Source organism: Heterodontus francisci, chromosome 18, assembly GCF_036365525.1.
Source record: "Heterodontus francisci isolate sHetFra1 chromosome 18, sHetFra1.hap1, whole genome shotgun sequence".
NCBI lineage: Eukaryota > Metazoa > Chordata > Chondrichthyes > Heterodontiformes > Heterodontidae > Heterodontus > Heterodontus francisci.
This window is the reverse complement of record NC_090388.1, coordinates 32901343-32926597: the sequence shown is the minus strand read 5'-3', so window position 1 is coordinate 32926597 and position 25255 is coordinate 32901343. Positions and strand designations below refer to the sequence as shown.

The 25255-nt window shown below is 42.6% G+C and overlaps 1 protein-coding gene across 1 annotated transcript in view; it reads left to right on the top strand.

Annotated features, from left to right (window-relative positions):
* Window positions 1-25030, top strand: part of cped1 (cadherin-like and PC-esterase domain containing 1) — a 312821-nt gene extending 287791 nt beyond the window's left edge. Inside the window, exons 21-22 of the mRNA XM_068050516.1 lie at window positions 18806-18952; window positions 24084-25030. Coding sequence (XP_067906617.1) covers window positions 18806-18952; window positions 24084-24311 — 375 coding nt within the window. The 3' untranslated portion in view covers window positions 24312-25030. The remainder of the gene's footprint in view (window positions 1-18805; window positions 18953-24083) is intronic.
* Window positions 25031-25255: the final 225 nt, after the last annotated feature.

The window sequence follows — 25255 nt, the reverse complement described above, 5'->3', positions numbered from 1 at the left end:
TACGCAAACACCAAGTGTCACTACGTGCTGAGGTTCTATCTGTCCCCGGTGTTGCGAAGGATGGGCCTGGTCACATTGCCGTGGAACGCTCCATGCAGTTGGACCGTGCCGTACCACCTATCCTTCATGGAGCAGTTTCTGCGGGAAAACACCTTTGACCACCGATCCAACAGGCAGTGGTCTGCACGGAATGTCCTCAAGGCCCTAAGGGAAAAGGAGATGGGGGATCCTGTCGGATGGTTCCCCGAGCAGACCGCCAAAGTCATTTGGCGGTATCCCTCATCACCAGAACTTTCAAACAAGCACCAAGATGTAGCTTGGCTGGTGGTGAGAAGGGCCTTCCCCGTCAGATCCTTCCTGCACACCCGAAGAGTCGCCCCCTCCGCGCAATGCCCCCGCAGTAGCTGTGGTGGGGAAGAGATGGCTGCCCAGCTCCTCCTGGAATGTGTCTTTGCAAAGCAGGTGTGGAAAGAGATGCAGTGGTTTTTGTCGAGGTTCATCCCAAGCAGCTCTGTAACACAGGAGTCTGTGCTCTACGGGCTGTTCCCAGGGACGCACACCGAGACAAACATCAACTGCTGCTGGAGAACTATCAGTTCGGTGAAAGACGCCCTTTGGTCTGCCCGAAACTTGCTGGTCTTCCAGCGCAAAGAGTTGTCCACGACCGAATGTTGCAGACTGGCACATTCCAAGGTCCAGGACTACGTGCTGAGGGACGCACTAAAGCTTGGGGCAGCCGCAGCAAAGGCTCAATGAGGAAAGACCACTGTGTAAGGTCCCCCCACCAAGCTGAACTGAGGGGTTGGACCCATGGGAAACCCCTCGAACTGTATCGGGAAAATTTTCATTTGCTGTAAATGTAAAAATGTAATTGGCATGACAAATGTGAAATGGAAGGGTTGTGAAGCAACTCATGATTGTATTGAAGGAAACTGATCTCCCTTGCAATGTTTGTATTTTTTGGTGCTGTTTGAAACTGTTTGGCAATGTAATTTTTACAGATTTTTATCAATAAAGTATATTTTGGAAATAAAAAAAAAAGCTGGCCTCCCTCGCATCTCCGGTTCTGATTGGCCCTACACTTCCTCAGCTTGCCCACTGTCCCTAATTAGTGGGTGATCCCAGAGGTGGTTCTTAATTGGCCATTTCCAATAAGGTCGCGCTGAACTCCTGCTGCTGCAACAAACATGATAAGGACCCAACTTGCCCAACACATTATTTTTGCCATCTTCCCAGCCCCTCCCCTCCTCCAAACCTGCCTCCAAGGTGCTGGGAAAATTCTCCTCAATGTGTTTGGCTTAATATTATGTATTATACTATAATCCCACTGCACTAGGAAACTATTATGTGAGTATGGCTACTGCAATTGTTCCTTCAGACTTCTTCTAAACACTGAGAAATACCCTCCAATACATTTGTCTATTACAGGATCTTTAATTTATTTTGTTTTTGAAGTTACAGTTCCTTAGATCTGTGAACATGGTGTGGCGGGGTGGGGGGGTGTCTGTAGCTTATCTGAGTTTTGTTGTGCATACAGATCAAAGAGGCCTCTATATCAGGCAGGTTGCCACTTGCTGTGCTGCAATGGCACTTTCAGTGATACCTTTGTGTTGCCCTGCTCTCCATACTTCATAGTCATGAAACATCATTTTCAATTCAAGTTTGTAGTATGTCTAAAAGGCTTCATTACATATGATCAATAGGTTTGTGGTAGAACATAATAAATTATACACTTGCTGATCAAATGAAACAATAAATTTTTAAGTTTACCTGTCATCCTATTTGCACTTTGTTATATAGTTCATACATAAGTGTAGTTTTAAGTGTTTCAGTGACAAAGGGCATCTTTGTATTAGCCATTAGGTAAGTTAATTTAGGCCACAAAGAAAGTTATACTTCCCAGTTTATAATAGATGTAAACTAAAAGTTCCCGCCGCAAGATTTTCCATTAACACAGGATGCATTACATTGCTTGACTTAAAAAAATATACTTTTACTTTGTTTCAAAGAGGTTAATGGAATTTCCATGGCATTGTTCTGCTACATGCAATTATGCATCTGGTTCATTAGAAGACTGATATTTACAGGGTCTTTTTGGTTGAATAAGTAAATACAGAGGGAGGCATTATGCATCAAACAGGCAGCTTAATGCAGATAGAATATATTTTACGAAGGTAGCAAAATTGGGTCTGCGTCGCCTATGGCTTGGGCGAGTCTCCACTGGCGGTGAGGAAGGCAATTTGGCAAGACCCTAAGTTTACCTGTCATCCTATTTGCACTTTATTGTTATATAGTTCATACATAAGTGTAGTTTTAAGTGTTTCAGTGACAAAGGGCATCTTTGTATTAGCCATTAGGTAAGTTAATTTAGGCCACAAAGAAAGTTATACTTCCCAGTTTCCCCTAATTTTAATGGGTTTGCTTGTGCATGAAAAAAGTCGGCAGGGTGTCTGGTTAGCAGCCTGGGGGTGGAAAATCCGGAAGGCAGCAGATCTTGACTCTAAAGGGAAATGGAAGTTTTATTTTGGCTAATCTTTTGCTTCTAATAGAAGGACAGTGAGCAGTAACAGAAAAGTCAACAGAGTTGCATAAAGAAACAAAGGCACTTTACTTACTTGGGACAAGCAGACACAGGTGCCATTTTGGACATATCTGTGGCTCTTGCCTGTCCATGTCAGCTGGAAATGCACCCGGAGTGGGGGGCAGGGTGGGGGAGTGTTGATTTGTGGGTCCGCTCAGGTTCCTCTCAACCATGACCATGGTCCTTTTGGACCTACCTGAAGTGGGCCATCATTTGTCTTGAAAGTGGAAGACAGATATTCCTTAGCTCCATTCACAGTCTTCAGCAGAGAAACTATTTGGGTCTCTTTATGTGCTACCTCGTCCACTTGCCCATATTCATTTGTGAGGAATGCTCCACTCAGTGTTTTTCCCCCTCAGTATACTAATCTCAAATTGGGACAGTTCTTATGCAAGGTGGAGTATGTGTTGCAACTTGCTGTGAAGTTCTCAGGTTATCGCTGCCATCAGCTGCCACTATCTCATCTTGGAAAGACCTTTTAGAAAGAGAAAAGCAAGGTATGGAACAAGGGTTCCAGGATGGAATACATTCTAACAGAGGAAGATGACAATGTATGATACTGCTATGAAATACATGGCTCTATGTTACTAAGCAAGACAAGTAAGAAATTAAAGAAGGATATTGGCTGGGTGGTGGCAGAACAACTCAACTCTCATTCTTCACCTCCCAGATCAAAAATGCCTAGTCATTTCTTCAAATCGGGACTGATTTCCAATGGGAAATCCTCCGTCAGTGTCTACCCGATTACCATGGTTATAAGCAATACTCTCTTGAAAACAAGACATCCAAATGTTAGAAATTGGAAGAGCACACAGGTAGCCAACCCCATGTTCAGTACACATCCCTTCATATGTAAGTGCATTCAAATGATTCAGGCATTTCATTTCTGGTGGCATTGTTGGTTCTCCACACACCATTCAACATTTGCATCTCAGTAAGCGCTATTCATATGCTCTACAAAAGATGTGCCCTATGTCTTCACTGTAATGAGTGTGCAGAAAAGAAAAAAGTTGTCTCTATATTTTCCATGTTACCTCCTTGAGGATGCTGTAGTTCACAATTTTGATTGGGACCATGAGGTCAGAGGTGCACCACTACGCATTCTCCCATAGTCCTCTCAAGGCATTCAGCATAGTCTCAAATGATATCATGAAAGCTTTTTGCTCCCTTCCAAAGCTTGGCCCAGAAGTAAAATGTGGGTTTGATTACATTGGCATTCTTAATATCACAAATATTTCCCTTTTTGTTCCCTTGGAGCTGTGAGGCTCCATTCATTCTCTCTGCAAGTCCTGTCCAAGCAGCTTTGATCTCCACTTTACACACCACCTTTGGAGCTTTGCCAAATGAATTGTTCTGATAGTATATTGTATTCATTAGCAATGAAGCCAAAATTCAAGAAAGTATACCATTCATAGCTAGAGAATATAGCAGAAAATTTACTGGTGTTGATATTAAGCAGACATTAGCCAGTTTATTTTAACTGAATTAAAGATTTTGTTAAAAGTGAACCAAAGAATGATGTGCACATTTTAAAATTCATCTGTTATTGCTAGCAGTAATTTCTAGGTTGGTATAATTCATTACGTTAACAAAACTTTTTTTATTGCGATAGTTAATTGAGTTCTATGTAAAGATCTGAAAGTTTGACTTCTTTGAATCAATGTCATAAAGCCAGAAAGATGAGCAGTTATTTATTTTAATTTGTTTAGCAATTAAATGTATATTTCTTACAATATTGTTGTTCAAGTAGACCAGCTCAATAATTTTATAAAATGATAGTGATTATCGCTTTATCATGCAACTAGGAATTTGGTCAGCTGAATGGAATATATGATGCTAATTCTGATCATAACTCATATTTGAAACTCTAAATTATCTTAAATGTAAATACTCTGTAAACCCAAGTGATTGATTGAAAATATACATATCTTTCTACAACAGAACCAAATGTCCCAAAGGTTTAATAAAAAATTTGTAACACTGAATGTGTTTCGTTTCCGCTCATGCAGACACTTCACAGTGTTTGTGCAGCAGCATCCAAGAACCAATTTTCATTTTCTTTATAGGTTTGCTGCTAAAACTAGTTCTGTGTTGAAGCAGAAAGGGCCTGGTATAAAGTATTAGAGAAGGTTTCTCCCTTTGAAGTTAAAAGCACAAATTTTAGGACATCCGACAGTAGTGATGACAATTCTCTTATTGGTAATTAGTGCAGACCAGTTCAGTCTGTAGATCTTTACACAATTTATAATAAAACATTGCCATACAGTATTAAGATACAGACAAGTGAAATATTTTTGGCTCTATTTCAAAGAATGGTACATTAATAGTTCCAATCATTCACATTCCGAAGTTTCATTCTCTAGTCGAGAATTTAGCCCATTTAATCTCAACCTTTCAGAAAACCAAATATGTTTCCTTTCCATGTTTTTAGCTTTTATGTTCAGCTGGACATAAGTGGGAAGCCCCTCTGTTAAGGCATCTTTCAAAGGGCTCTCAGAAAGTGCAGCAGTCCCTCCCCAGCACTAGATTGCCAACCTCGGTTCTGAATTCAAGTATTTGTGAGAGATTCCGGCCCATAAACCTCGAAGACAAATAGTGTGAAAGTGCTATGAACTAAGAAAAACTGACACCTACAGTACCCAATCTCAGCTGTGTCTCCTGTGGAAGAATGCCAAAAAGAGGCCACTCATTCCAAGGCAGTTCTCTGTGCTCCTCTGACACTTCAGAGCAGCACTGCCAAAGGCTTAGGAGCAAGTTACCTACTTACCCCTTTCTCAAAGCTGAGGAAGAGTCCAAGAGGTCAGGAAAAAACTGGAAACAAAATATAAATAGAAAAAAATGACACTGCATCTTTACAAAAAATAAATTAACTTTTTTTCACAGTTGACATGTTAGTTATAATATCTACCAGCAGAGACCCGCAAAACACTTGCAGGCAAATTAGTATCTTTATTACAACAGTACTTCTTTAAATACAGGATTTCTAGTTATTCTTTCACCAAAGACTTTAAAAAGAATGCAAACTTTTCACTCTGGAAAATGCTACATAAAGCTGTCCATGTGTCCCCACCCCCAGCGATCCTCTGGTCTTTTTGTGCCAAAGTTTTAGGAGGCTTTAAAGGGATGGGGATTCCGCCTTCAAGAGCTGCCAGCCAATCAGAGGGCTGGCAGCTCAACAGTATAGGCAGCACCACTGGGAGCGGTGGCCACTGCCAGTACTGCAGAAACTCAGACCCAGGCCCAGCAGTGGAATCATGGACAAGAGTTACGTGTGGCAGGGTTACTGGGGCCAGTCTGGAAGGCCCTGCCGAGCTTGAGGGGAGGGGAGGGGAGGGGAGGGGAGGGGTTGGTCTTCTTGTCCAGGGGAAGGGGGGGTCCCAGGGGGTGAATTGGTTCTCGGTGGGCGTCCTCTGTGGGCCACAAATTGCCCATAAAGGAGTGAGCCCATGTTGCTGAGCTTACAGCATTTAGTTTTTGTAATTGTGCTTTGTTTTCAATGTGTAATTTCAGGTACTCTAATTGTGTATTCTAATTCTTCAAATTATTGATTTATTAATTTGACAACTGGACTATTTACCATTGGAACTAGATGATAACTTCCCAGTAGCCAGCAATAGTGAACATTGCTAAAGACTTAGAAGCAAGTCTCCAGCCCACCCTCTTAGATGGAGAAAAATGCTAAAAGAAGAAAAAGGGCAAGGGGTTGAAAGTAATATATTTTCTTTAAAAAAAGATTGTTATTTGTAGAACAAGATGATGTTGTGCCTTTAATTGTTTTCCTTTGAAAAATAGGAAAAATGTCCATCTTGTGTAACTTTCAACCCATTACCCAAATTTAAAGTATTATTTCATTAGCAGGAGCAGACCTACCATTAGTCAATTACAATGTGTCTGCTTCCCAAGCAGCTAATAAGCTATTTTACCAATAGAGTTGATAAAGGTGTAAGTAAAACATTGCCCTAGTAAAAAAAAATGTTTGTACGAATGTAGAAAGAGTAAGTTATTAGAAGATATACTTTGCATAACATTGCAATTTTATTATATGTGAAACGATGGTAGAGAGAATGGGCGCTAAATTGGGCCGTGTAGCATTTATTTTTAGGCACTAAGCAGCCACATAAGACACAAATGGGTTTTGAAATGCGGGCGGACTTTCAACAGGAAGGGCACAAGACATCATCTTGATAAAGGGCTTTGCATGTGCATGCACCTAATAACTGCCAGCAACATGCAGAATAATAAGATGATGAAGCGACTGAGTGTGTGTTGGTGATTTGAAGCCACCTTTTGATTGTCTCCGTACTCCTACTGATCTGTTGGACAACAGATTGATGAACTGCTGTGACACCTTGGAAACTCTTTGAGGTATCCAGAGTCACGATGGCAGCAGTTTGAGCTTGCAAAGCAGCACTTAGACCTCTGATGGAAGTTGTTTGTGCTGCAATGGAAACTGTGACATCAGACGCTGTATCACTTCATCATAATGGGTTCCACAGGTGTGCTGATGGAGGATCACATTTTCCATGTTGGAAAGGATGGGCTGCAAGCTTTGTGCAAAGCCCTGTGCCAAGTTGGAGCTGGACTACTCCATTCTTGACATGGCGCACAGGTTTTCTGGCAGGTTTTCCAGTGCACCAACTACTTGATTGTGTCAGCCTACCCCATCAAAGTCCTCATCTGACTCCACTGCAACAGAACTAGTGTGCATTCTCGCCCTCCAGCAAGCTGGCACCTGCACTGTCCTTTTCCCCTAGTCCTGGCTTCTGTACACTTGTCCCCAGTGTCTCACCATGTGCAGAGCCTTAAAATATGCACAGTGCCAATCTCTCAACTGGCGCCTAAGTGTAAGAGCGATTGATGACATCTCTTTATCCTCATTGTCGTCTTTCCCTTCCTCCTCTGACTAGGAATATCTGAAATGAAAAAGGGACAAGGATTGAGTTGTGGTGAGGAGAAGAGAAAGTAAGAAGTGTGTGCTTACCCCATCTGTAGTTTGTGAGAAGAGATTGTGGGATGGGGGAGAAATGGGAATAGAGATGGAGGATTAGGTATGCAGATACCCTGGTTACAGATCGATCCCTCCAGTGGCCAAGGCCTCAGCGATGCCCCTTCCTATGTCGGCTAGCAATATCTCCTCCATAGGGGTTAAAACATGCAGGCATGCCTCCTTCTCCTACCCCCGCCCACCCCCCGCAACTCCTGCTGCCTTCTGTTATGCCCAGCCTTCTCCTGCAAGAAAGAGGGAAGTGTGTCAGTCAGTGTCCACAAGTTTAGGTGATGTGGCTGTCATGATTAAATAGCTGCCACTGTGTGGGAGTTCTGAATTGTGGGTACCAGGTTAGGGCCAGTGTTAAGTGTGTTAGGGTGCGATAAAGAACACCAAAACATAATAAATAGGAGGAGGAGTAGGTCATACAGCCCTCGGGTATACTCCACCATTCAATAAGATCACGGTTGATCTTCTACCTTAACTCCACTTTCTCGCCTTAGCCCCATATTCCTTGATTCCCTAAGAGTCCAAAAATCTATCGATCTCAGTCTTGAATACACTCAACAACTCAGCGTCCACAGCTCTCTGGGATAGAAAATTCCAACCATTCACAATCCTCTTAAGTGAAGAAATTTCTCCTCATTTCAATCCTAACTGGCCAATCCCTTATCCTGAGACTATGACCCCCTAGTTCTAGATTCTCCAACCAGGAACAGCCTCTCAGCATCTACCCTGTCAAGCCCTCTAAGAATTTTACATGTTTCAATGAGATCATGTCTCATTTGTCTAAACTCCAGAGAATATTGGGCCATTCTACTCAATCTTTTCTCAGAGGACATTCCTCTCATCCCAGGAATCAATCTAGTGAACCTTAATTTCCCTGTACCCCCAAGCAAGTATATCCTTAGGTAAGGAGACTAAACCAGCACACAATACTCCAATTATCATTGCAGCAAGTCTTCATTACTCTACTCTCAAGTCCCTTGCAATAAAGGCTAAGATATCATTTGCCTTCCTAATTGCTGACTGTACCTTGTTACGACCAAGGCGGGAGGAGTGCACTGTCTTTCTCTAGTTCCACTTCTCCACAGGTCACAGCATATATTTAAATGTGTACCCAGTTACCAATGCGGCCAATTATATACCCTATTTTTATTTCAGAATAAAATCCACCAACCAGGTTTCTTTAATAAACAACAAAGGTATTAATTTAAAGTGACCCCTGACAATGCAGCCCAACGCCAATATCATCAGAGCGCTCCCAGCTTCACACATGCACAGAACTGACCCTTCCTGTCAGTATGGTGCTGTGCATGCACAGCCTCCGTTAGCACCCGGCTTGCCAGGACTAATTCGTGCATGTATTTTGCAACGTCTGCTCACCTCTCGTTCCCTGCCTCAACACCACTTCTCCCTCCCCTTGGCCACTCACTCTCCGCTTCACCCCCCACTCCCCACCTGTCGGCCACTCGTTCCCACCTCACCCCCCCCCCCACCACCTGTCAGCCACTTGCTCCCCGCTTCACCCCCCCCACCTCTCAACCACTCCCTCCCTGCCTCACCACTTCTCCCCCCTCAGACACTCCCTTCCCACGATCACCGCCTCTCTTTCTCGGATGGGGGAAGCAGGGGAGAGAGAGAGAGAGAGAATGACCAGATAGGCAGGGAGAGGAGCGAGTGGTGAACATACGGATGCAGGAGGCAGCGGCGAACAGAAGCGTGATGGCAGGAGGGAGTGGGGTACTGTTGTTGCTGGGATGAAGGCAACGGTCACAGCCACTGTGGGGACTTGGGTTTCATTTGCTTTTGTTTTTGTGATAAATTGAGTAGCGCCATCTTTACTCCTGGTAGCTGCCAAAAACTGTCACAGACAGTGACATTTCAATGCATGAGGTTGCATTTGCACATGTGCAAGTACTGTGCCACCTAGTGGTTATGTTGTCAGCAAACACATCCATTAATTTATTATAAAACAAGATTTTGTCAATAAAGGTGCAAAGCTTTAACACAGTTTGAAATATGTATGTCGACCCTTCTAAATAACCAACACACCCACACACCGATTAAAGGAAAAATAAAGATGCCTTGGCCAAAGTACTTGTTAATTCTTGAAGAAAAAGGATAAGATATGTTATGTTCCAGATGGCATACAGTCTGGTGTCCAAATGCACGTAGACTACTCACTAGGATCTTTTCGGAAGCAGTTCGTTCAAGAGATGTTGAGAGGAAGTCTTCCAGAAGCTTCTCAGGAGAAATGCAGCATCAGGGGTTTTAGCTATCTCACACTGGATTTTGCAGGGTTTCTCAGACAGGTGGAGAAAAGATGAGCTGGGTGTTTCTTTTAGCAGGCTACAAACCCAGCTGACTCAAAACCGTATTCAAAAATGAAACCAACTCTTGAGCACCATAAATCTTGACAGGTCACCTCTCTTGTAAACAGCTCCCATAGTCTGAAGGCACCTGTTGTTTATTTAGCTGAAGACATGTGACATCTAGTAAATGTTTTTTAAACAGAGTCCTTACAGTGACACTTTAAAAAAACAAAGTCCAGCATCTATGGAATCACTTCAGTCCTCCAATGAATCCATCTCCACAATTCTAAAACACGAGTCCTCAAAAAATATTTAAAAATAGAAGCACTTCCACAACAACCTGCATGTTAACTATGATTTGTACACAAGGACACTCAAATCTCTATGAATATCAACATATACTCTGTTAGCTTTTTTAAAATATTCTCCTTTTCTATTCTTCCTACCAAATAGATAACTTCACATTTCCCCAAATGCCACCTTCTTGCCTAATTACTTAACCTGCCTACATCACTTTGCAGCCTCTTTGCACACTCCTCACAGCTTACTTTCCCACCTAACTTTTATCATCAGCAAATTTTGATACAGTCATTGCAACGTAGAAAATTTACAGCACTGAAGGAGGCCATTTGGCTCAACAAATCTGCGCCAGCTGAAGGAGAGTTATCCAGCCTAATCCAACTTTCCAGCTCTTGGTCCATAGCCCTGTAGGTTACAACACTTCAAGTGTATATCCAAGTCTGTTTTGAATGTGTTGGGGGTTTCTGCCTCAACCACCCTTTCAGGCAGTGAGTTCCAGACCCCACTGACTTCTGAGTGAAACAATTTCTCCTCATCTCCCCTCTTATCCTTCTACCAATTACCTTAAATTTATGCCCCCTGTTATTGACCTCTCTAAGGGAAATAGGTCCTTCCTACCTACTCTGTCTAAGCCCCTCATAATTTTGTACACCTCAACTAAATCTTGCCTCAGCCTCCTCTTCCAAAGAAAACAATTCCAGCCTATCCAATCTTTCCTCATAGCTAAAATTCTCCATTTTTGGCAACATCCTCATAAATCTCCTCTGTAACCTCTCTAGTGTCATCTCCCCTAAATGACGTTGCAGGGTAAAGATTGTTTGTATTGTAATCCGTCTGTGATTATACAATACCACCAGTGGCATCTCCGCTGGAAACTTGAAATATGTAAATTATAGGCACAATGGAAGTATCTCTCACAGTTGCTTTAGAGTCCAAAATCCAAGATACATTTATAGCTAACCAGCTTATCCGGTTAAGTTACAGGCAATTATATTGAGACCATAGATGCCCATATGCTCAAACAAGTCAGTGAGGCTTGTGAGAAGTTGCTGTCTAACGGTGGCATGCGCAGGAGCTGTAGGTTGACGCTCAAAGTCAGCAACTGCTCTGTGTCATTATGCAGCTCAGCACGACAGCCCAAATTGCCTCTGAAAGAGATGAACCAGAATGGCTCCAGTGAAGAAGATAGCTGGCACTGATGTGGTTCAATTAGGGTTACTTGCAGCCAAGAGTAGGTAATTTCTGTATTGTCAGCAGCTTGCCAATTAGCTGAATAGCTATCAACCAGTGCTATGCCTGGGAGAGCACTTAATAGACACACAAATGCACAACCAGCATAAGAAGTTCATAACACAAAACAAGTCATATGCCCAGCAAAACATATTAAATATCTACACCACTACTGCCCTCCGATAAAATAAAATGAATTCAGTCTTAAGCAGTCTATTATTCCTTTACTGTTTAGAAAATTACTTTGTTGATCAGTTGGCAAACCTTATTCACACACTTTCTGGTGAGCCTGAACCTCTCATGCACTGCTCCTCTGCCAATCCCCAGTACCTGACACCGTTTTGTAGAACTGCTGTCTGGTGTGGTATCCACTGTGCACCTCCTATGCCATCTGCTGTCATGGGCCATCTTCGCCTCCTGCTCCACTACAATATAGCTATCCATGGCTGCTACATTCATTCCCACTGACCAAAAACGCCTGTGCATTACTAATTTCTACCACTGCTGTGATGATACTTTGAAGTCTTTCCCTTCATTAAAGTTGGTAATTGACAAGTCTGACTTGGAGTAAAGTATAACATTTTTGACAATGCAATTATATGTTGCACAAGTTTATCAGTATGAACACAACAGGAGTAGACGCTTTCTGTATCAGCTTTTTCTTTCACTGTCATAGCTAAATATCGATGAATAGTTTTTTTTAAGCACACGTTGGCTTTTAATTCTACTTTATGTCTACATTTTCACTAAAATTATCAAACAGAAGAAAATGTAATCCTTTAGTCTCAACAGTGGAACCAAAAGAAAAGTACCTCATGCTTTTCTGAGGATGTATAAACTCCCATCAGTTCAACATAGCAAACTCATTACAACACCACAGAGAAGAAAGTGGAGACCACCTTGACGACATCCTTAAGTGCAGCTTCTATGTCTCAGTACACGTGAAGTACTACATACTTTGCGTATGCCACCTGGTCATTTTATAAGTTACTGGATGCCCTTTCTATGAAGCTTAAGGCTGACGAAATTAGGCCTAGGGTATCATTTCAGGAGTTTAAATATTTAACTACTGTGTGTTACAAACGTTTGATAATCTCAAGTTTGCAATGGAGATATGGCAACAGGTGTGGTAAACAGAAGCACTAATGAATTTAAAGTTCAATTAACTACATTGTCTTTTCATACAACAAAATTCTCTTGGCTTATCTCAAGGCCTTTAACATGCTTAAGACATATAAGAATCCTGTACTGCAAGACAAGAGCCAAAATCTAAAGTACTGCTGCTTTTGGCATCATACCTCTCTGGAGACTCCTCCATCTCAGCTAAGTTATTGCTTTTATGGAGGATAAACCCCAACATCAATGGCAGGGGCAAGCTGCCTGTTTCCATGTTGTAATTTCTACAGAAATTCTGTGCAAGAAAATATAGTGGTATCTCTGTGACCAGTTTTAAAGGAGGCAAGCGGAACTTTCAACAGCCTTACTGCTCTTCTTACAATGCCACCCTTGTACAGATCAAAAGGCATTTCCAATGGCGTTCAGGCTGCTAATTTTTACTTGACAATCTGATATGGACATGGATGCCCTATTAAATTTGAACACCAAAATACAACAATAAGTGGACAGTGTATTTGGAATGTGTGTCTGAAGATATATGCCTCTAAATTTGGCTTCATCCGCATAAAACCAGCATGCTGCAGATGCGAATCAGGCATACTGATGCAGCCCACAGATTGCGGTCATGGAAAATTAGGCCAGTTCTGACATAGAATTGACCTGCAGTTAAGTCCTTGGGTGGGAGGGTGGGGGATGTGGGGTGATGCGGTAGGGGGTGCAAATGGGAAGCGGGGTGGGGAGCAAGCCCAGGCTGGCAACAGGCTACAGTATTGCTATGGAGCCATGAGGAACACTCTTGCTTCTCTTTGGTCTGCATTAATGAAAGTGAAAAAAGAACTTTACTTATCTTTCCATGGGTGGCCACCAGCAGTCCCTTTAAGAACCGCTGTAGACCCAGAAAAACTCAGCAGAGCATTCAATGCTCATTTGGTAGCAGGACACTAAATCAAGCATCAGGCCTCTGATTAGCATATTCAAGGGGTCTAACCCATTTTAGGAGGACACCCCATCTATATCGGCACCAATGGCATAGGCTGAAAGAGGGATGAGGTCCTGAAGGCAGAGTTTAGGGAGCTTGGAGAGAGATTGAAAAGCGGGACTTCAAAAGGTAGTAATCTCCGGATTACTTCCAGTGCCACCTGCTAGTAATAGTAAGATAGAGCTGATGAATACATGGCTGGAGAGATACTACAGGAGGGAGGGCTTTACATTCCTGAGGCATTGGGACCACTTCTGAGGGAGGTTGGACCTGTACAAACTGGATGGGTTGCACCTGAACACAGCCGCTTGCTGTTGGGCAGGATTTAAGCGAGCTTGGCAGGGGGATGGAAACCTGAGAGTAGATTCAGAAGGAAGAGAAAAAAAGTTGGAAATGGAAGGCAGAAAATTAGTAAGCCTGTTTGGAAGGCAAAGGAAACAAAGGCTAGAAAAGAGACAGGGGAGTTTGGCAGTGCTCAATGGTATATACTTCAATGCAAGAAGTCTAGGACTAAGGCAGATGAGCTGAGAGCACAGATTGACACATGGGAACATATTTAGCTATTACTGAGACATGGCCGAAAGAAGGGCTGGAATGGCAGCTCATAATTCCTGATTACAGGGTTTTCAGATAAGATAGGAGGATAAAAAAAGAGGGGATGTCATAATATTGATTAAAGAAAAATTATATCTGCGAGGAGGCGTGATATGTGGTAGAAGGAGCATCAAATGAGGCCATATGGGTTGAAATGAAGAACAATAAAGGGGCAATCACACTACCGGGAGTGTACTATAGACCCCCAAATAGTCAGAGGGAGATAGAAGAGCAAATATGTAGGCAAATCTCTGAGAAGTGCAAAACAGTAGGACAGTAATACTGGAGGATTTCAACTATCCTAATATTAACTGGGATAGAATTAGTGTGAAAGGCACAAAGGGAGCAAAATTCTTAAAATACATTGTCATGCCAACTTGCTTTGTTGAATGATAATTTTCTTTAATCCACTGGCGATCTGAATTTATATTTTTTGAAGAAATTTTTTTAAAAGAACAGATTAATAAAAAGATGACTTTGCTAGCAGCTTATGATGACCACCTAATTTGCAAGACTGTATCCTACATTGCAAGGCCTGTGAGGAGGGAGACAAAATGTCTGCTCATTTCCTAGCAAGAACCAAGACCCAGGAATTTTAAGGGAACTACCTATTCTTTTTAGCAAGAAGAGAAACACCATGTTTGAATTACTGGGTGACTGTCATGTGACAAGCCCCTTCCCATCTGTGGTTTTAAGCTTGTGTTTCACTTCAGCAGAGGAGAAGCTTCTGGACTCTGACACATGCAGAACAAAGTGGGGGACCCGCTCCATTTCAGCATACAAGCTTCGAACTCTGCCTGTTGACTGACCACCTTTGCATACTCCAGCTACAATCAGAAACCCTGTTGGAGGAAATCATCTGCATCACAGTCTCCAAAAGATCCACTGAACCAGTCATCTATCTCTTCAAACTAAAACCCTCAGGACCACTGAATTCAGCTGGAAGCCAGCTGAATCACCAAACGCCACAAACTGTATACCCCATTTTCCTATGGACTCTAACTCAACCAATCTACCTTTCCAAACTCTGTAATCTATTGGTGTGTGCATCTAAATCTCTAGTGTGCGTGTGTGTGTGTGTGAATAAAAGGTGGCGCTAGTTTATTATTTTCATTAGTTCGATTTAGGTACAATAAAGTTAACCTCTTCGTTATACTCAAGAGAACCTGTCCAATTGGTCCTTGTTATGATCATAGCAAGTAAGTAATCAAACACCTACTGAATTGGCCAGTACATCCACTTTAAGAAAGAATCAAACCTGTTGTGGTCAAACAAGGAGAGGGAAAAGAGGGAACCCTTCGACCCCTCCTCACTTGACCATAACCACATTTGGGAGAACTTTCTTCTCTAGTAGGCAGCAAGCCCAACAAGAGAGGGAGTGTTCTGGACTTTAGTTTTAGGGAATGAAGCTGGGCAGGTAGAAGGTGTATCAATTGGTGAGCACTTTGGTGGAAGTGATCATAATTCAATTAGATTTAGGGTAGTTACGGAAAAGGACAAAAATAGACCAGAATAAAAGTTCCCAATTGGGGAAAAGTTAATTTTACTAAGCTGAGATGTGATTTAGCTAAAATGGACTGGAAACAGCTACTTGAAGGGAAATCAGTTCCAGATCAGTGGGAGGCATTCAAGGAAGAGATAGTGAGGGTTCAGAGGAAGTATGTTCCCTTAAAGGAAAAGGGTGGGACTAACAAATCCAGAGGCCCCTGGATGTTTAGGGGCTTAAAGGAGAGGATAAAGAAAAAAGGGGAAGCTTATGACAGACACCAAGGGCTCAATAGTACAGATGACCTCGAGGAATATAAAAAGTGTAGGGGTAAAATTAAAAAGGAAATTACAAAAGCAAAGAGAGGGCATGAAAAAATATTGGCAAGTAAAATCAAGGAAAACCCCGATTTTTTTTATAAATACACAAAGAGCAAGAGGATAACTAAAGAAAGAGTAGGGCTATTAGGGACCATAAGGGTAACTTGTATGTGGAGGTGGAGGATGTTGGGATGGTGCTTAATGAATACTTTGCATCTGTTTTCACAAAAGAGAGGGACGATACAGATATTATCAGGGAGGAGGAGTGTGAAATACTAGATGAAATTAACATAGTAAGAGAGGAAGCATTAAGCGGTTTAACATCTTTGAAAGTGGATAAGTCCCCAGGCCAGGACAAAATGTATCCTAGGCTGTTAGGGAAGCAAGAGAAGAAATAGCTGAGGTTCTGACCATCATTTTCCAGTCCTCCCTGGCTGCAGGTGTGGTGCCAGAGGACTGGAGGACAGCCATTATTTAAAAAGGGAGAAATGGATAGACCAGGTAATTACAGGCCAGTCAGCCTAATCTCAATAGTGAGAAAATTCTGAGGGACAGGATAAATATTAATTTAGAAAGACGCAGATTAATCAAAGACAGTCAGCATGAATTTGTTAAGGAAAGTCTGTGTCTGACTAACACTGAATTTTTTGAGACAGTAACAAGGAGGGTTGATAAAGGTATTGAATTTGATGTAGTCTAAATGAGTTTTAGCAAGGCTTTTGAATAAGGTCCCACATGGCAGACTGGTTATGAAAGTGGAAGCCCATGGGATCCAAGCAAAGTAGCAAGTTGGATCCAAAATTGGCTCAGAGGCAGGAAGCAAAGTGTAATGGTTGATGGGTGTCTTTGTAACTTGAAGGCTGTTTCCAGTAGGGTTCCACAGAGCTCACTACTAGATCCCCAGCTTTTTGAGGTATATATAGCAATGATTTAGACTTAAATGTAGGGGGTATGATTAAGAAGTTTACAGACAATACAAAAATTGGCCATGTGGTTGATAATGAAAAAGAAAGCCAAAGACTGCAGGGAGTTATTAATAGACCAATCAGGTGGGCAGAAAGAGTGGCAAATGAAGCTCAATCCAGAGAAGTGTGAGGTGATGCATTTGGGGAAGACTAGCAAGACAAGGGAATACACAATAAATGGTAGGACACTGAGAAATGTAGAGGAACAGAGGGACCTTGGAGTGCATGTCACAGATCTCTGAAGGTGGCTGGACAGGTTAGATAAGGTGGTCAAGAAGGCATATGGGATACGTGCCTTGCTGGGAAGTTATGCTGGAATTGTATAAAACACTAGTTAGACCACTGCTGGACTACCTCCTGCAGTTCTAGTCACCGCATTATAGGAAAGATGTGATTACACTGGAGAGGATGGAGAGGAGATTGAAGAGGATGTTGCCTGGACTGGCGAATTATAGTAATGAAGAAAGATTGGATAGGCTAGGGTTGTTTTCCTTGTGAGGCTGAGGGAAGACCTATGTGAATTAGGCTGCATTTGCTGACAACGCCACCACAAGGTGGTGCAGCAATGGCACATGCGCAAATGCAGCCTGTGCCACTAAAACGTCACAGTCTGCGACGTCAGGCAGCTGCCAGGATTAAAGATGGCACTGCTCAAATAATCACACGATGGCAACCTAAACATATTTAACCGAGCAGGCGGGCGGCGGGGATCGGGAGTGGGCGGCGGATGGAAGGAGGAGAGCGCACCCGCCACCAGCAAGGTCCTCGGCCGCGCTGTCCCCGCACCCGTTCTCTACCCGCTCCCCAGACCCCCTTTCCCCCCACCCCTGCTCTCTCCCCGCTCCCTAGACACCCTCTCCCCCCACCCCTGCTCTCTCCGGCCCAGATCCCCCCACCATTTGCCCGCGTTACGCGATGATGTCATCTGCGCATGCACCAACCAGTCCTGGCACTGCGGAACGCAGCGCATGCGCAGATTGGCGCAGTCGGATGACATAAGCTGCCGACTGCGTTGTCAGTAATTACTTTGATTGAATTATGAGGGGCTTAGATAGAGTAGATAGGAAGGCCCGATTCCCCTTGGTTGACTGGTCCATAAACAGGGGGAATAAGATTTAAGGTAAGAGGTAGGAAGTTTAGAGGGGATTCGAGGATAAATTTCTTCATCCAGAGGGTGGTAGAGACAGAAACCCTCATAATATTTAAAAAGTACTTGGATATGCACGTGAAGTGCTGTAACCTACAAGGCTATGGATCAAGAGCTGGAAGGTGGAAGTAGGCTGGATGACTACTTGTCAGCCAGCACGGGACATGATGGGCCGAATGGCCTCTTTCCGTGCTGTAAATTTTTTATGATACTACGATTTCTGGGGGAGGTCTCTTGTACGCAGAAATTGTTCCCCCAATTCGTATTTTTCCCCAAAAACAGACATAATGCAGACTAATTCCACCCTCTCCTCCCACCCCCGCCATAGTTATAGAGGTGGTAAATATCCCTATACACTAGAGTTTCATAATATAGCTTGAGTTCAGAATTATTGCTGTCCTGTCATAGGACACTGGAAGATTGTTTTAATGCTGCAAATTAAGAGATGCATTCACTTTTGGGTGCCAGCATCTGATCTTCAAGGAGAACTTTCTTTCTGTGAGTCAGTAGATTGTACAGAGGTGCCTATCCTAAGATTTCAGCTTTCCAAGAAGGTCCACCAACTTCTTAGGGCAACCAGAGATGGGCAATAAATGTAGCCTTGCCCATGTCACTCACATTCTGAGAACAAATACAAAAAAACATCGATATAGGTTAACAAAAGAGAGGTTTAAGCTAATCCTAGGCTGAACCACTGTATCACTTACTAGGCTGCATTTTAGTTAATACGCTAGAGATGTAAGGCATCTAATATGATTTTCATATGCTTGACATTTTTATTATAGAATGAAGTACAAAATTTGTGGAAAGAAAATACAGAAATACTTTCCCAAGCAAAGGACTATGGTTATGATGTTATCGATACATTTAGTATCACTATGGGACGCTATAAAGAATTTCTTCAGGGAAAGTGTGCATGTCATTTTCATGAGGTAACTAAACTTTGCTTTTTTTAAAAATGTTTCTCCTGAGGCTTTTTAGGAATCAAAATGTTACACAGACATTTTAAGTGCATTCATTGTGTTAAATTACAGGACTGTAACTTATCGCTTGTTTCATTTATTTGCCCTAATTAATTTATTAAGCAAAGATATATAATATAGCATGTTTAAGTAAAACTAATTTAGATGCTTTTAACTTCAGCAAACACTGCAGCACTACCAACAAAATACTATTCCAGTTATATTCAAAGATTAGCAAATATGTATATGAATAAATATCAGTGACATGTAAACAGGTAGTTTTAATTCTGTTTAACAATTATAAATGTGCTGTGTTAAGTCTATTCAAATCCATTTCTCCCACAGTTGGAGTGATTTTTGTCAGTTTTTCACTGAGCCATTGGATAAAATGCATTGCTGCATCTCAGGGTAAAGTTAAAAAAAATTGGCCCTGAACTTCCTATTGTCTTCAGTACTTACAACATTGTTACTCTGTTATTTTGCTGAAAAGATCGAGGAAATTTGTGTTTTAGTGCATTTAGGTACATTTATGCCTTTAGTGCGCTAAATGCAAATTTCCTTGAGATTTTTAATAGTGCAAATTTTAGACCCGTCAAAGCCTCAGAGATCAGCTGCACTGTTTAAGTACACAAATGTTTCTTGGGTTTATGCTGCTCTTGCTATCGGTGTAACTTTTTGCCCAAAAAAAGCTTCCCCCAAGCACTTTCGATTGATTTAGTTGAGGAGTTAGTGGGCTGATTACAGGCTTCCGGGGAACCTTGTCCTTAACATTTTTTAATCACGGACACCTGCACTCCAAGTTTGCTGTAGTGCTTTCTGCTGCCCACTCTCAGATTGACTTTGGACATGGGATGGCTTTCCCCCAAAACACACAACCCTGTGCCATCATAGTAGAGGAGAAGTTGCAGCAGCAGCTTGTTCAGGCCAGGAAAAGCATAACAGAGGCCAGCAACCCACCAATGCATCTACAAACTGCACTGGTCCTATGAGGGCCTCTCTGCAGAACTGTACATTTAACAGCTGCCCCTCTGCACAGATGCCAGTGGACAACTTCATCTTGAAAATGTGTAGTTATGCTCCGTTGTCAAAACTGCTCTGTCGGTGGCAATTAAGAGCTGACAAAAGGGAATATAATAATGAGGTTAAAAAGACAATTAGTAAGGTAAAGAAGAAATATGAAATTAAAATCTCAAAAGAATATAAAAAGCCGTTAAAAAAATCTAAACCAGTAAAGTAACAAAAGGAGAATTAAGATCGAGATAGGTCCACAGAGGGATGAACAATATAAACTCAAAGGAAATACTGCTGAGCAGGGATAGCGAATAGATACTTTTATTTTTTTATTCATTCATGGGATGTGGGCATTGCTGGCTAGGCCAGCATTTAGTGCCCATCCCTAATTGCCCTTGAGAAGGTGATGGTGGGCTGCCTTCTTGAACTGCTTCAGTTCATGTGAGGTAGGTACACCCAACAGTGCTGAAGGGAGTTCCAGGATTTTGGCCCAGCGATAGTGAAGGAACAGCAATATAGTTCCAAGTCAGGATGGTGTGTGACTTGGAGGGGAACTTGCAGTTGGTGTTGTTCGCATGCATTTGCTGCCCTTGTCCTTCTAGTTGGTAGAGGTCGTGGATTTGGAAGGTGCTGTCTAAGGAGCCTTGGTGCGTTGCATCTTGTAGATGGTACACACTGTTGCCACTATGCATCGGTGGTGGAGGGAGTGAATGTTTGTGGATAGGGTGCCAATCAAGCAGGCTGATTTATCCTGGATGGTGTTGAGTGTTGTTGGAGCTGCACCCATCCAGACAAGTGGAGAGTATTCTATCACACTCCTGACTTGTGCCTTGTAGATGGTGCACAGGCTTTGGGGAGTCAGGAGGGGAGTTACTCGCTGCAGGATTCCTAGCCTCTGACCTGCTCTTATAGCCATGGTATTTATATGGCTATTGCAGTTCAGTTTCTGGTCAATGGTAACCCCTAGGATGTTGATAGTGGGGGATTCAGCGATGGTAATGCCATTGAATATCAAGGGGAGATAGTTAGATTCTCTCTTGTTGGAGATGGTCACTGCCTGGCACTTGTGTGGCACGAATGTTACTTGCCACTTATCAGCCCAAGCCTGGATATTGTCCAGGTCTTGCTGCATTTCTACACAGACTGCCTCAGTATCTGAGGAGTCGCGAATGGTGCTGAACATTGTCCAATCATCAGCAAACATCCCCACTTCTGACCGTATGATTGAAGGAAGGTCATTGATGAAGCAGCTGAAGATGGTTGGGCCTAGGACACTACCCTGAGGAACTCCTGCAGTGATGTCCTGGAGTGAGATGATTGACCTCCAACAACCACAACCATCTTCCTTTGCGCTAGGTTCGACTCCAATCAGCAGAGAGTTTTCCTGCTGATTCCCATTAACTTCAGTTTTGCTAGGGCTCCTTGATGTCATACTCTGTCAAATGCTGCCTTGATGTCAAGGGCATTCACTGTCACATCACTTCTGGAGTTCAGCTCTTTTGTCCATGTTTGAATCAAGGCTGTAATGAGGTCAGGAGCTGAGTGGCCTTGGCAGAACCCAAACTGAGTGTCACGGAGCAGGTTATTGCTGAGCAAGTGCCACTTGATAGCACTGTCGATGACACCTTCCATCACTTTACTGATGATTGGGAGTAGACTGATGGGACGGTAATTGGCCGGGTTGGACTTATCCTGCTTTTTGTGTACAGGACATACCTGGGCAATTTTCCACATTTCCGGGTAGATGCCCGTGCTGTAGCTGTACTGGAACAGCTTGGCTAGGGGTGCGGCAAGTTCTGGAGAACAGGTCTTCAGTACTATTGCGGGAATATTGTCAGGGCCCATAGCCTTTGCAGTATCCAGTGCCTTCAGTCGTTTCTTGATATAACGCAAAGTGAATCGAATTGGCTGAAGTCTGGCATCTATGACCTCGAGGAAGAGGCCGATATGAATCATCCATTCGGCCCTTCTGGCTGAAGATTGTTGCAAATGCTTCAGCCTTATCTTTTACACTGATGTGCTGGGCTCCCCCATTATTGAGTATGGGGATATTTGTGGAGCAACCTCCTCCAGTTAGTTGTTTAATTGACCACTACCATTCACGGCTGGATGTCGCAGGGCTGCAGAGCTTAGATCTGATCCATTGGTTATGGGATCACTTAGCTCTGTCTATCGCATGCTGCTTACGCAGTTTTGCATGCAAGTAGTGCTGTATTGTAGCTTCTTCAGGTTGACGCCTCATTTTGAGGTATGCCTGATGCTGCTCCTGGCATGCCCTCCTGCACTCTTCATTGAACCAGGGGTTGGTCTCCTGGCTTGATGGTAACAGGAGAGTGGGGAATATGCCCGGCCATGAGGTTACAGATTGTGGTTGAGTACAATTCGGCTGCTGATCGCCCACAGCGCCTCATGGATGCCAGTTTTGCATTGTTAGCTCTGTTCGAAATCTATCCCATTTAGCACAGTGGTGCCACAGATCACAATGGAGGGTATCCTCAATGTGAAGACGGGACTTTGTCTCCACAAGAACTGTGCGGTGGTCACTCCTACCAATACTGCCATGGACAGGCAGATTGATGAGGACGAGGTCAAGTATGTTTTTCCCTCACCACCTGCCACATACCCAGTCTAGCAGCTTTGGCCTTTAGGACTCAGCCAGAAGTGGTGCTACCGAGCCGCTCTTGGTGATGGACATTGAGGTCCCCCACCCAAGAGTACATTCTGCGCGTTTGCCACCCTCAGTGCTTCCTCCAAGTGGTGATCAACATGGAGGAGTACTGATTCATCAGCTGAGGGAGAGCGGTAGGTGGTAATCAGAAGGAGGTTTCCAATGTTTGGCCTGATGCCATGAGACTTCATGGGGTCTGGAGTCAATGTTGAGGACTCCCAGGGCAACTCCCTCCCTACTGTATACCACTGTGCTGCCACTTCTGCTGAGTCTGTCTTGCCAGTGGGACAGGACATACCCAGGGATGTGATGTCTGGGACATTGTCTGTAAGGTATGATTCCATGAGTATGACTGTCAGCTGTTGCTTGACTAGTCTGTGGGACAGCACTCCCAACTTTGGCACAAGCCCCAAATGTTAGTAAGGAAGACTTTGCAGGGTTGACAGGGCTAGGTTTGCCATTGTCGTTTCCAGTGCCTAGGTTGATGTCGGGTGTTCCGTCCAGTTTCATTGACTTTGTAGTGGTTAGATACAACTGAGTGGCTTGCTAGGGCATTTAAGAGTCAACCACATTGCTGTGAGTCTGGAGTCATATGTAGGACAGACCAGGTAAGGACAGCAGATTTCCTTCTCTAAAGGACATGAGTGAACCAAATGGGTTTGTACAACAATCAACAATGGTTTCATGGCCATCATTAGACTAGCTTTTTATTTATTTATTTAGAGATACAGCACTGAAACAGGCCCTTCGGCCCACCAAGTCTGTGCTGACCAAGAACCACCCATTTATACTAACCCTACTGTAATTCCATATTCCCTACCACCTACCTCCACTAGGGGCAATTTACAATGGCCAATTTACCTATCATCTGCAAGTCTTTGGCGGTGGGAGGAAACCGGAGCACCCGGTGAAAACCCACGCGGTCACAGGGAGAACTTGCAAACTCCGCACAGGCAGTACCCAGAATTGAACCCGGGTCCCTGGAGCTGTGAGGCTGTGGTGCTAACCACATTCCAGATTTATTAATTGAATTCAAATTACACCTTCTGCTGTGGTGGGATCCAAACCCATCTCCCCAGAGAAATACCCTGGGTCTTTGGTCCAGTGACAATACCACTATGCCACCACCTCCCCTCATACTTGTTTATGTTTAAATGAAGAAGCTAACAAAGAGGAAGTGAACAACAGTAGAAGAGGGATATTGCAACAGTTAAAAGTCAGAGACAAAAATTTCGTTATCTGAATAGATATTTTAAATCCGAGTAGAAGGGTCACTGATGCCAGATTTGACTGGTTCAAATAAAAAGTATTACTTGGACAATAGAATTGGAAAAGTCTTGACCAGATACAGTTTGAATCTCATCAAAAATAAATGCTCTCTTGGAATATACAAATTAATTGTTCTTTTTTCTGAATGTTTAGGTAGATAAGTTTGAATTCTCCCAATCAACAATTCATAGAAAAATAAGGCACTCAACCTTTGCTGGAAAGGGCAACTCAAGTCATAGCAAGCTGTCAGTGCTGCAAGACTTTTTATCTGTTTTTAAATCACACTATCATGTCAATGGTCCAATCAACCAGGCATATTCAGAAATTTTCCTCAGCAGAGTCTGTATGAACAGATTGAATATTATGACCACTCAGCTATAAAAAAAATGGATACTTTTTACAGTTTTAAAGATTTGCTGCTTCCCTGGAGATCAGTGCAAAGTACCACACGGCATGTATTCCATTTCTCTCTGGCTATGAATGCTACCACCAAAGACATGTGACACTTTTTAAATCTTTATGAAATCAATATGTGCCCCTGCAAATTTGAGGCTTCAGAATGGCAGATGGAAAGCCAGAAAATTGATGTGACTCGCTGTCTGGCCAGATGAATTGCATAAACAGCTGTAGCTGAAACAAAGTATTTTACAGAAGATTAAGCACACAAGAGATTTGAGGTCCTTAAGTAAGCTACTTAATCCTTTCTGTGCAATATTCATTCACTTTCTGCACTATTTTGCCATTTCAATATTATGCTATATTTCTGAATAACTTTTATATTGGTATGTATTGTTCACAGGAATCACATTCCCGAGATATTGCTGGTGATATCAAATTATATATACCTCACATTGCCTGTATTTATGCTGCCTTTATTTTTGGCCTGCAAAAAATAGTTCAGAATACTTGCCTGTATTCTCAAATGTCTTAAATTTTTTTATGTACAGATGTTTTATGTTTACAAAATTGATATTTTTGTACTTTTAACACTTTATATATTTTTAATTTTTCTATAAAAGTTGATAGTGTTTAAGTATGTGACACTATGGGAGACAAATGTTTTGTCATACATGGATGCGTTAAGTACCACTTAAATTGGAAAATAGGAATAAAGAAAAATATCTTTTTTTTTCAAAAGGCATTGTTCAGTCATATTGTGAGTTGTCTTTTTTTTTTAAAATCATAAATCTATTTACATAACTCTTTCCCAGAACTGTAAAAATAACTTAGGACATGTTTCAATAAACTTATAGATCTCCCTGCCATTTCCCATGTTGAATAAAAGGATATATTGTTTTATAAAAATTGGTCTATTTATGCCATTT